Here is a 13,248-nt window from a genome sequence, read left to right on the forward strand (position 1 = left end):
TCTCATTGCTAAAGATGGCCATGTCATCAGAATTGATCATCATATAGTATTGTTGTTGAAGTATATGATGATCTCCTGGTCCTGCTCATTTCACTCAGCATCAGTTCACTCAGCATCTCTCTCCAGGCCTTTCTGAAATCATCCTGCTGGTCATTTCTTACAGAACAATAATATTCCATAATATTCATACACCACAATTTATTCAGCCATTCTCCAATTGGTGGGCATCCACTCTGTTTCCAGTTTCTAGACCCCATATTTTAAAACAAAAAAAGAATCACCACTGTTTATTAATACCCAAAGCAAAGGTTAACCCTTTTGTATTTTGTCACTGAAAGCTGTGACCTAAACATGTAGAAAATAAATACAAATTGTAATCTTGTAATTAAAGCATTTATAGCAAACCATTTTTCTACTTCACTCCTCATTTTCTATTGTTCTCAATCATCAACTATTTTAGATATATTTCTGTCATTGAGAAGAAAAATTTTCACAAGTTGTCCCATGTTCAATTTTTTTCATTTGCTATAAGAAAATGATGTTGCATTAACCATAATTCTTTGTCTATCTCATTTATTCCATTCCCTCTTTTCTCCAATTTCTCCTCTCTTTCCTAGTCCTCTCCAAATTTGCCTTTATTCTCCCCCTAGCAATTTCATCCACTTCTCCTTCATTTCTAAAAGTGTTATAGACCCACTGTGCTCTGCCCTGTGCAGGCCATATCTAGAGAATTGTGTTCAGGTCTAATCACCCCGTTTTGCGAAGAACACTAATAATCTGGAAATTGTACATAGAACAACTAGGGTGGTGAAGAGCCTTGAGATTATACCATATGAGAATCAATTAAAGGAACTAGGGATCTTTAATCTGGAAAAGAGAAGCTACTGTTAGGAGACAGCTTGGGATAGCAGAAAGGTCAAAAAGATCTCAACTTAAATCCAGCCTTAGATATTTATTAAATTAAAGAGAAATCATTTTAAACTAGCAAAAAGTAGGTAGAGAAAACTTGAAATTTCTTTTCATTGTAGAGAAGGTTTCGAAAAAGGAAGAGACTTTTAACAAATCTTGGTGGTGATGAGAGGGAAGTCCTTTTTAAGGATGGGAAACAATATGAAGAAAAGCATGGAGACAAGGGTAGACAACACAAGAAGAAAGAATAAAAGTAATTCCATAATGGAAATATACTACTTGTATATGGAAAAGAAATAGTATGAAATAAGACTGGAAAAATAAATTGGAGCCAGGTTGTGCCAATGCTTAAGTGCAAAGATAAGAAAGTTATACTTCATCCAATAGTTATTGGAGAACCATTGAAGGATTTTAAATAGAGACATGACAAGATCTGCTACTTGCTATTTTTATGATTAATCACTAAATCACTTCAATTTCCTGATTCCATACTCCCTCTCAGCAAATGCTAGCACCCTCTTTTTAATTTTACCTTATATTTATTTTTTTATCTATTGTCTGCTTCTATTTCCTCAACTATAAAATGAGGATATTAATATCATCCCCAGGGAGGTTGTGAGGATCAAATGATATATTTTAAAATATTTAGCACAGTGCCTAGCATATTGTAAGTGCTATAAATATTTTCTTTATCTTCTTCCTCATCATCATTATTACTACTAATATTATCACTATCATTATCTATACCTTTTACATATATGTTCACTCCCCAATACAAGATAAACTCTTAGAGACAGTGTAGTTCTTCTTTGTAAGTGCTTAATAAATTATGTTGATTTTTTGATTCAAGATAAGAACTATGCATTAGGATTATGAAGTCCTGAGCATATTTGTAGCATAGAAACAGGAACTCATAAAATGGGAGGTGTTGAGAATACATGGGAGAGAAAGAGAAAGTTTGGCAGATCCAAGTAATCATTTTTAGAAGATTTGAAAGAGAAGAGTTGAGGAAATTCAAATCAGATGACTTTAATCTCTTCATTAAAATAGGAGTGAAATCATCTGCTGAAAATGAAAAGGGAGTGGGTAAATCATGTTGAAGTCATGAGGAAAGAAGAGAAGGTTTAGAACACCTGTTGTGGGGAATATGTGATAAATAATGAACACAAAGATTGTTATGTTAGCTATGAAGGCTTAGTCTAATAAAATAGCTTGTGTAGTGGACATGATCTTGTGATTTTTCTCCAGCAGCATTTTTGCTACTTTAGAATGGAAGCAAATTGAAATTCCACATACATTTATTAAACACCTAACATATGTCAGGCACTGAGGATACAAAGACAATAACAAAAGTCCTTGGCCCCAAGGAGTTTATATTCTAATGGGAATACAACAAATATATAAGTAAATAAATAGAATTTTAAAAAAGAAAGAATACTAACATTTATGATAGGATGTTTCTAGTAGGGGGTGCATCTGGTCTAGACCTTGAAGGAAAATAATGGTTATTTTAAAAAAAAAAAATTGCAATAAGATGGTGCAGCTAGATGAAGCAGTGGGTAGAGCACCAGCCCTGAAGTCAGGAGGAGTTCAAATCCAGCCTCAGATAATTAACATTTCCTAGCTATGTGATCTTAGATAAGTCACTTAACCCCTCCCTTTCCCCAAAAAAAGAAATGGAGGTGAGAAGGAAATATATTTCAGGTATGAGTGAGGGAAAGTAACTTGTAAAAGGGCATAGAGATAGAGGATACAATACCTAGACTGAAAAGCAACAAATTGGCTAGTTTGACTGGAACATAAAGTATATAAGTAAAGTAGGAAGTACTAAAGTGAAATCAGTCTGAAACTATATTATGAGGACTTTAAATACTAAATCAAGAATTTTTATACTTTACTCTGGAGGTGATAAGGAACCACTGAAAATTCTTAAGTGATACTGTCAGATCAATGTTTTAGGATGATTGTTTTTAATCAACTCTGTGGAAGATGGATTGGAGAAGGGAGACTCTGGAATCAGGGAGAACAATTAAGAGGCTATTGTAATAATTCAAGTGAGAAAGTTATTGAAGTAGGGTGGTATTCATATTAGCATAAGGAAGTAGAGCTAGAAATAGCAAGAATTGGCATCCTATACTAATCTATATCAAATTGCTTATCTTTTCAGTGGCAGGAATGGGGAGAGGAGAGAATTTTGAACTCAAAATTTTGCAAACTGTTTTTATGTGTAATTGGGGAAAAATAAAATAATAAATATTTTTAGAAACTATATATGTAGTGTGATGAGGGATAATAAAGAATTAAGAGTGACTCTAAAGTTATAGATAGAGCTAGAGATTAGCAAGATAGGAAAAGATGGGAAGAAGGGGAGGGGGATCAAATGTTTTAACTTTGAAGGAAGGAACATAATAAAATAGCTAACCTGGATAAGGGAAGTAAGAGCAGAACAGGGTTTAGAATTGTTTATTATTTGTAAAGGGCTGAAACTCTAAAAAAAGTGTGCTTGAATCAGACAAGAGAGCACTTAAGGCTAATTACCTATTTGATGTAAGATAATGGCTCTATTAGCATATATTTAGATGATGACTTTCCTCATGATTGGAGCCTGCTGAATAGGTGGTAGTGAGGTAATCCTAGGAAGGATTGGAGGGCTGGGGGAGAAAAGTCAGAGGCACTTGGTGGCAGGATGAGGAGAGAGGCTGGAGACTCTGGACTCTGGAATCCAGGATACATCTTTGGCAAGCCTCTTGGCAGCTTGCCTGCCTCCTTCACTTCTCTCCCTAAACACCAAGGATTTTGATATATCCTGACTCTGGTTGATCCTGAGGCCCTCTGGGAAGCTAGTCCAGGTATTATAATTATTAGATGCTTAATTCTTCTGACTTCAAAAATGATTTCATTAATATAAATCACACGGCCTTTATATCCTTGTAGACAGTTTTCCTAAGTTGTTCTGACCTAAAATTCATCATTTTGGTAACCAACTTTCTAGTAATTAAGAATATTTTTAAGGATTTAGCTAGGCTATTTCACAGAAAAAATATATATTAAGGATTTAGCTAGGCTGTCCTACAGGTAATATACATGTAGATCATTTTCAGACTCACACTTGAAGTCTTTTCAATGTTTTGTAAGACCTTTTGGAACATTCCATTGGTCTAGACATCAAAAACCCACAATCCCCTTCATGTTTTAATAAACTCCCCCGAGTATGTGGGAGTGAGTAGCTTTCTGTTGAGCTCTGAGAGTTTGGTATTCTGGAGCTGCAATTCTCTCCACCTCACCGAAATCATGCTCAGTGAAGCTGTCTTTCCTCAGTTTATCTGGTTTGTCCTCTCTCAGTGCCCAGCTAAATGCATTTTTACTGATCCAGTTTCTGAGATGACATGAATAACTGGAAAGATAGGAGGGAAGAGAAAAAGAAATGTGGCTTTTTTAATGAACTCTCTCCACCTCCTTTCACTGACCTCTCTGGTTATAGACACAAGGATCTGGCTACTCAAAGCATTTCCAAAACTTAGCTCTTTAAGCGATTGCTGGAATCATATTCTCTAATATCCGTTAGATGTGTTTAATTCTTTCAACCAGTACCAATACAGCTTTTTCTAAAAATCTGATTTTACTCAGTGGTTATTTTTTTTATTCCCTCTCACCTTAATTACTTTTTTCACACCTAGTTTATGCTTTTGATTTTATTGCTCAAAGAGGAAATTTCACTTGATGAATATATCAGGGCATAGAACATCTCATGAGTTATATTAATTGGGATATAAGATTAATATAACATATCCCTTGCAAAAGAATTGCAAAGTACTTAAAAATACTTTGGTCAAGAGATTTAATAACTAAGAAAGCTATTGGTAGAGATATTCAATAACTAATAAAGATCAATGGAGTCTGATCTATTCCATGAAAATTTCTTATTTTACTATTAAAATGTTCATAAAATGAAAAATGAGGTTTGCTTACATACTCATCCTTCATTATTCATCTCATTTAAAACTGCAGATAAATGAAGCTGCTAAAAGAGGAATGAAATTTGTTGGATTTGTAACACAGCATTGTACCCAGTCTAAAGTTTGCAATGGCACCAGCTCTGAGGGAGATGTAGAACCAGAGTCAATCCTGTACAAAACTCAAGAACATCAGAGACACAATTCAGATGAAAACTGTAAAACTTGGAATGAAGGAACTTTGAGTGGGCAATCTTCTGAAAGTGGAATTGAAGAAGAAATTCATCATGAAAGTGGACCGTGGCAAATGGGAAGAGAAGGAAGTCCTATTCCCTCTAAATCAAGAAAGGGAGAAGGTAAAAGACAATATAATGAGAAAAGGAGAGTTAGAATACATTTGTTAAGTTAAATTTAGAAAGATATGACTTTTGAAAGAGGGAAGAGGCAAATGGGTAAGAATAAGTTTTGAAATTTTTTTTTAATTTTTATTTAATATTTTTCCCAGTTATATTCAAAGCAATTTTCTTTACATTTGTTTTTAAAATTTTTGAGTTCTAGGTTCTCTGCCTTATCTCTACCCACAATTAACAATATGTGAAATTATGTGAAACATTTTCATAAAAGTCAAGTTGTAGGGAAAAAATATAGATCTCCCTAATGAAAATAAAAGCCCTCAATATTAATATATTATATGTCACATGTATAATTTTATTTGGTCCTCACCCCACGTCTGAGAGATAAGTACCACTAAAATGATAATCCCCATTTTACAGATTTAAAAAAAAAAAAAAAAAAAAAAGAGAGAGAGAGAGACTGAATGCTTAAATGATTCATCTGTGGTGACCCAGCTAGTAAATGTATTGTCTCCAGCATTGCACTTCCAAAAGCAGTAAGCAGTTTTAAAATATTCTAAACTGAAAGGAATCTTAAAAATCACATTGTCCTACCTTCTTGTTTTATATACAATTTGAGAAAATTAAAGCTTGAGAAATGCTTTGCCCCAGGTTCTAGGGAAAGGGCCCTCCTCCCTTCCACCAGGACACAATCTAAACCTCTGAGGTTTTTTATAACATCATTACAATCAAAACTATGCCTCCTTATCATGCTACTTTCAAATTAGCACTATTTCTAAATACTTGTAATGGCGAGCTGTGATCCATGTGAAACAACTGTTCTTCAAAATTTCATCAACTAACTAAACTGTAGCTCATATATCATGTACTAAAAGCCTCTAATGAAATTACACCGTTTGAAAGGAACTTGAGGTTTTTCACTACTGTTCTATCTTGTGAAGTCAATTTTTTAAAAAATCAGTGTAGTTTCACAAAAATCCTTTTAACACTAAAAAAATCCAAATTTAAGAATAACTCAAAGCATCAAAAAATTATCAGTTGGGACAACGTCTTTTTTTTTTTTTTAATCCAAAAAGCAAGGAAAATAGAAATAATAGGATAAAAATTATTTTAAAGCAAAATTATAATAATTTCTTTTAATTATTTGCATATAAAGTACATTTGTAAAACTAGATTTCAGAGTACAAACATAAAAAGTATGAAATAATTGTTTTAAAAATTCATGCATCAATAAATAATTGGTACACCTAGTCTTTTTAATCATTCTTGCAATAAGAGGGAGAATAATTGCTAAGTAGGCAGAAATTTGACCTTCCCTTTCCAGGAAAGATTTGCCTCCCATATGCACTTGTCTTGTATATGGGTGCCAAATGAAGATGATTAAGAAAGTGCTTTGGAGCAATGGGAAAAGGGAAGAAGGGAAATCAAAAAGACAAGAGTCCAAAGAAGGAACAAATCAGAAAAATTACCATTCAAAGGTGAAATCTTCCTGAGATCATTTGTAGGAAGATTTGAATTATATCAAATTTACCAATTTTTTCCTTGCTGTAACTAAAGCATTTTCAGCACAGCAGTAAAATTTAAAAATACCCATAACTGTATATTTCAGCCATTGATTACTTAATAGTTCTTTGGTAACAATATAATAGGAATCCATACATGGTGGAAAGATGAGGGGTAGAGGGAGTGGGGAAAGTATAACCAACATTTATTAAGACCTACTAAGTGTTGCATATTTTGCTAAAGATTTCACAAATAGAGGAGAATAAAGCCCCCTCACCAAGGCCTTAAAATCATTTTGAGTGTGACCTTTCTCTACCATTCTACAAATATAAAAGTATAAAAGATTTTAACACACTTATGACCTCCTGGTTGTAGATGTTTACCTCTCACAGTGTAGCTCATGACTGATCCACATCCTGTGCATCTTGTAAATCCTCCATATGTTGGGATCCACTCAATATGTTGGGAGCCTTCCCCCAGAAAGCATTCTTGGATTTAATTTTTTGAGATCCTAAGCTTGCTACAGACGGTACAGTGCCATCCACAAACAAAATTATTTAAAGGATATCACTATCTGTAGAAATTTACCAGAGTTAAAAACTGATAAAGAAAAGATAGAATTAAACATAAGATTCAGAAAGTTCTTATTTTGTGCACACTTGATTTAGAAAATAACCCATGTGTATTCACTACTGCTTCTACCACCCCTACCTGATCCATCATCTACTATAAGTATTCCCTTTGCTTTGAAGTTCTTTACCCAACACTTCTGTGAAAGTCAGAAGAGCAACTGCATAATCCCACTCCCCATTTTTTTCCAGCTGGAAACCTTTTCCCTCCAATTCCATTGATAGTGTCCAGTTACCAGAGCCTCCACTTTTTCTTTCTTTTTTTTTTTTTTTTTTTTTTTTTAAACCATACTTCTGCTCCTCTTGGACATAGGGAGACTCAGGATTTAGGAATTTAGGCTAGTGATCAAATCCTAAATTTGCTATTTATAATACATAGGATCTGAGATAATCTCTCTGTGCCTCAATTTGTTAGTTTATAAAATGAAGGTCTACACCAGATGACTTGTAAGGACCCTTCTCACTCTAAATTCATGGTCCTATAATTATGGAATTAAGCTCTTAATACTCATTTGGTTATATGATAATCTCAGTACTATAATATTTTGAACTAGCCTAGAAACCTAACCTTTATAGCATAATTTGAAGGCTGTCTATGATAGTAATGGACAACAAGCATCATATATACCTTTGCACACAGATTGCTAGGGTAATGTAAAGCCAATTTGTTTTGGCTTTTCTAAGAGCAGAATAAGTGGTTATGGTGAAACTATTTTTCAGAGAATCCTCTACAATATGACTTTATTCCAACAAACTGTGCATGGCACTCAGTTTAAGAGAATTGTTAGCATTTAGTCATTTCTTCTTTGGCCACCATTTACCAGCTTCTAAGACGCAGCCGTAAATGTGTATCAAAAAGATTATGAAAAAGCTGTTTCTGGTTTTAAGATTTTACTTACAAACAGGATGTGAAAATTTTGGGCAAAAATTCTCCCACTTAATAGATAATTTTCACCTCTCTGAGGTTTACTGGCCTACTGTGATCATTAACTAAAACAAGACTATGGCTCTAGATATTCTAGGAACAAATAGATAGTGTAAAAATCAAGACTTCAGAGCCATATAAGAGGATTTAAATATGTTAGGTGTGCTTGAGACTCTTCCCCTTCTGAGCCAGGTTGCTACATCAGGATTCACGTGTACCCTGAGGGTGTGAGGAGCAATTTTCTTTCAGTTGCTAATGATTCAACTCTCCAATGTGTGTTCTTCTCAAAGACTAGGACTCCAGTTCCATTTAACTACTTAATCTCAAATGGCATTTACAAAGCGAGATTAAAAAGATATAGCAAGAACAAACATTTCTTTGAACTCCTCAGGGCAAAATTCCCTCCAATAAAAATCCCCCAAAATATAAACACATACTTACATACCATGTCAGTGAGTGGAAGCAGGGTAAGAATTAAGATAAAAATTTAACTCAGTTCCTTGATTTACCAAGTTTACAACCAATTGATCACCAAATTACATCAATCCAGATAATTTCTTCCCCTGGACTAGGGTCCCTATGAGGCCCAAAGATCTCTCCTCAGTCCTCTGAAACTAGACCAAGTACAACACCTAGCCTGGATCATAACTACCATATTCCTGTAATTCATTCTTCTGGCTGAGATCAGAGATTCCACTCCTGAACAAATAGTCCAAAGAAGCCCCATTTTATGGCCATGGAGATGGGGGGGAAGGCACCATAGCTCTTTCCCTTACATCATGCTCTTGCCACTGTATTATAAGAGCAAAAGAATCATCTTGTCCCCCCAGATACAAAAGCATAACAGAGGCAAAGAGGACATAATGGAAACTGCAAGGCTTTATTGAATTCCTCCAAAGACAGCCTCTTCTCAATGTGGTGTAGCCAGATTTAACCAATTAACTCAACATCCATGCATATGTCTTCAAGGCACTTCCCCTACATGTCATCATGATTCTCCTTGAAGCAGTGTCCTTGGTATCCTCTATGGGGAAATACCATCAGCTCCATAGTGCCTACCACATGGAGACGTGATAGGAGCAAACAGATGGGATCCAAGCACATGCCATTACTTGCAGTATAGGTGATTTTGTGCTTTGTTTCCAGTGACCAAGGATGGTTAGTCTTCCCCAAAATGGATGATACTGAATATACATATATTAGCAATTGTGTAGTGGTCTGATTCCTCTTTTAATATGAAAGAAAACATCCTTATAAGAAAGCAAAAACTACAGGATTGTTTCTAGCTGATTTCATGGAATCCTATTATATTGCTAATACTGGTAATTGAAGGCAACACCTGTTCATAAAATTTCTGAGTCAGTGAGAAAAATTTGCTGTATATCTTTATTGACGAAGGAGGCATGATCTGACCTTCAGTATCCTTAAATTGACTGTCTAGCTTAGTCCTTCTATCAACCAAAATTCCATGGAGCTCTTTCCTGAACTTTGTTCTCCATCAACTACATATCTGTGTTTTTTTCAGTCACTGTTGAAGACTTTAGCTTAAAAAGTCCTCCAGGGCCATCTCCAATCATCTTGATCTATATCTGGCCACTGGACCCAGATGGTTCTGGAGGGGAAAGTGAAACAGTGACCTTGCCCAACTCCCTCGCTTAGATTCAGTTCACTTGTATGTCAAGGTATCCCCTCCCTGATGTCATGATGAATAAACAACTACACTGTATACATCGCTCTCCTCACTCTGCTTAACCTCATGCTGTATCTCCCTCTTCCAGATTTCTTTTTCCCTGGTTTATATAACCAAATAGAATTGCCCAGATATGCATATACCAAGAGAGTGTGTCATCCTTCCTTTCCTTATCTCACTGAATCCTATGTTGATTTTCAAACACCATCAATACCTACTTCTGATGACTATAAGATCAATATTTTCTTTTTCTTTCAATGTGAGTCCAAGACATTGCTGATTTAATTGAAAACTTTCAAAAGTCATTTATTCCAAGTTGTTCAGTCATCTCTGAATCTTCATGACCCGAAGAGCCAACTGTACATGGGGTTTTCTTGGCAAAGATATTGGAGTAGTTTGCTATTTCCTTTTCCATGCAAGCAAAGGTTAAGTGATTTACCTGTAGCTAGTAAATGTCTGAAGTCAAATTTGAACTCTGGTCTTTCTGACTCCCAAGTCCAGAGCGAAATACTGTGCTACTTAGCTGCCATTAACAAAGTTGTTTGCTTTTCAATTTAAATTATTTTTGAAAGATTTCCCTAAAAGATAAAGTTTTTTTTTTTTCTCTCTCTCTCTCCTGGATATTCATCCCCAGATAGTAAATTATATACAGTCTTCAATGTTTTTGATGATGAATCAACATGTTGGACCTATCAGGAAGGCATTCTATCAATGAAAGTCACAAAAAAAGGATCTGTAATTAGCACACTGGATGCTGACTGGCTAGAGCTGACTACATTTTATTATAAACAAGGATTGTCCTTAATCGATTCTTTTGTATCCTGGGAAACTTCTAAAGGTAAGTCTTATTTCAGAAACAGATCTTGTGATATCAAAAGATTTTGCAACTGTGTCAAGAATTGTGTTTCCATTACCCTTTCCTACTTGAGAACAGGAACTGTAAGATTTTATTTTGGTTTTTGTAATCCCATCACAGTGCCTTATGCATAATAAGTACTTAATAAATGCTAAATGAATGAAGTTATATGACCCATAACAAGAGGTGTGGTTTCCAAAATAATTACATAACCAATGCCACAGAGATATGCAGATTTAATCCAGCAATTCCTTCGATAAAATAGGCAGCAAAATGGACCCCTGCTATGTAGGGGAGCATTTCTAATAAATACTTGCCATTTCATCATTACTTTTTTGAAATAAACAGACCAATATGACCAACAAAGATAAAGTTTACAATATCTCTACTATTGAGTCTTCACAACAGTTCAGTCAAGAATAATGGCTGGTTTCCTAGGAAAATGAAAGCTATTGATCTGAAGACAATTAGGTTAAATAAAACTGTTATTATCATGATTCAGTGCTTTGAATTGAGCATTTTTAATTGAGAGGCTTAGTTTTGTTTTCCTCCTCTAGTCTCTATTTATACTTCCAATCTAAGGAATTATTCTAGGCCAGACTGTCTTTATAAATATCTATTATCTTGCATCTATCACCATATGCAGTAGTTAATATCCTAGGGTAAAAATATTATCTTGAGTTTGGAGATAAGTTATATCATATTATGGTTGATGTTTGACCTTTTCTATAATTGGATTTTATAAGTAAGTATTAGTGATGAAAATATAGTACAAGGTGAGACCTTTTAAGCTCCTTTTCCTTAATCTCTCATCTTCCCAAAACTCCCTAAATGATCTTTTTTTAGAGAAACTGTGAAAAAAGTAAAAATTGGTCAGGTGAGGGGCAGCTAGGTGGCGCAGTGGATAGAGCACCAGCCCTGAAGTCAGGATGATCTGAGTTCAAATTTGACTTCAGACACGTAACACTTCCTAGCTGTGTGACCCTGGGCAAGTCACTTAACTCCAATAGCCTCAGCAAAAAAAAAAAAACAATTGTTCAGGTGGGTGAGAAGAGACTGAGATAGTGGAGAGATTAGAAATGTGGCTAGAGACATACAATAGCAAATGCACTGAATTTATCTTCTCTAAATTTCAATTTCTTCATCACAAACTGAGGATAATAATGGTTTTGCTATGTTTCACAGAATATCATTAGGAAGTCTCCCAATTATGAGGTATTACTGTAATAGGAAATTTTAAAAAACAGAATAAGAGCATTTTCTCAGAAGTAAAAAAGGAACAAATGAAAAAGTAAATGAAATAAGAGCAACTCAATTTGCATTTCAGAGTTACAGTTGCAGATTTATCTAAATAGAAATATTTTACACTAGTTCTACTTTTAAAATGTTTTGGAAGAAGAGACAAAAATTCACATTTCATTAAGTCATATTGCTTAGTAACCAAGATACATGTATCAAGCCATTTGTGGGACTCTGAATTATATAAATAGCATATTCCAAACAGGGGATTGCCAACTTTTAAAAAATTTTTCTGTTAAGGGCCTTTTAGGACATGTAGCTGCGATATTTCTATTCACAGATCATCTAGTTGGACAACTGTTTACCTTTCATTAAGTTACACATACAACTCCAGAGTCCAAATTGGGGCTTCCCTTGATTAGTTTTCTAATTTTTGGTGGTGATCTTTTTATTGGAGCAGAAAGAAAAGTATTCCCCATGCTAACTCTATCCTACAATACTTTCGATGGGCCTTTGCCCGATTACAACAAAATTAACCTTAGCAGATGCTATACTAAAGAAACTCTGTGGATTCTTTGTGTTTCAAAGCTTCCCAAGCTATTTACAGTCAAGGCTTAAGGGAAAATCATCACTCTCAGCAGCTATGGAATGTCTCATTAGACATTTTACATAGCCTGCTTTTCAAGAGCAGAGCCCCTAACTAGCTTTAGCCTTTTGGCAGTTTGACCATTGGGTGTGTCATTAGGGACTTCACTGAGAGTATATAAAGACTATCCAGATGCCCCAATATAGAGGGAAACTGTGAAAAAATCTCTGGGACATCTGGAAAAGTACTTTAAAGGACCACAGCTGAACTCAGTTACTGAATTCAGTATTATTTGGCATTTCTGTCTCTGAAAACTACTTGGGTGAGCTATCCATTCATATTACTTACTAATTGTCTCAGGACTCATGAGCAATACTAATATTGTAAAAGAATTAAATTAATGAATGTTACGAAAGTCAGCTCACTATGGAAACAGATATTTCACATGATAATGAGAACAAAAACCAGGAATTGCCTCCCAAGATTAAATCTGTTTCTCTTAAAACATTCAGTCTGGGGTGGCTGGGTAGTGGGAAGACCTGCCACCAAAAGGAAGTATTCTCATTCTTCTTGCCTTTCCCCTTTACCTTTTCCCCAACATAGGC

The 13,248-nt window shown here is 34.9% G+C and overlaps 1 protein-coding gene across 2 annotated transcripts in view; it reads left to right on the forward strand.

Moving 5' to 3' along the window:
- RFTN2 (raftlin family member 2) overlaps positions 1-13,248 on the forward strand; it is a 79,720-nt gene that overhangs the window by 25,381 nt on the left and 41,091 nt on the right. For both annotated transcript variants that reach the window (XM_031960236.1, XM_031960235.1), the window contains 2 exons: positions 4,918-5,218; positions 10,597-10,800. In XM_031960236.1, the coding sequence (XP_031816096.1) occupies positions 4,918-5,218; positions 10,597-10,800 (505 nt within the window). The remainder of the gene's footprint in view (positions 1-4,917; positions 5,219-10,596; positions 10,801-13,248) is intronic.

The sequence above is a fragment of the Sarcophilus harrisii genome, chromosome 3 (genome assembly GCF_902635505.1).
Source record: "Sarcophilus harrisii chromosome 3, mSarHar1.11, whole genome shotgun sequence".
NCBI lineage: Eukaryota > Metazoa > Chordata > Mammalia > Dasyuromorphia > Dasyuridae > Sarcophilus > Sarcophilus harrisii.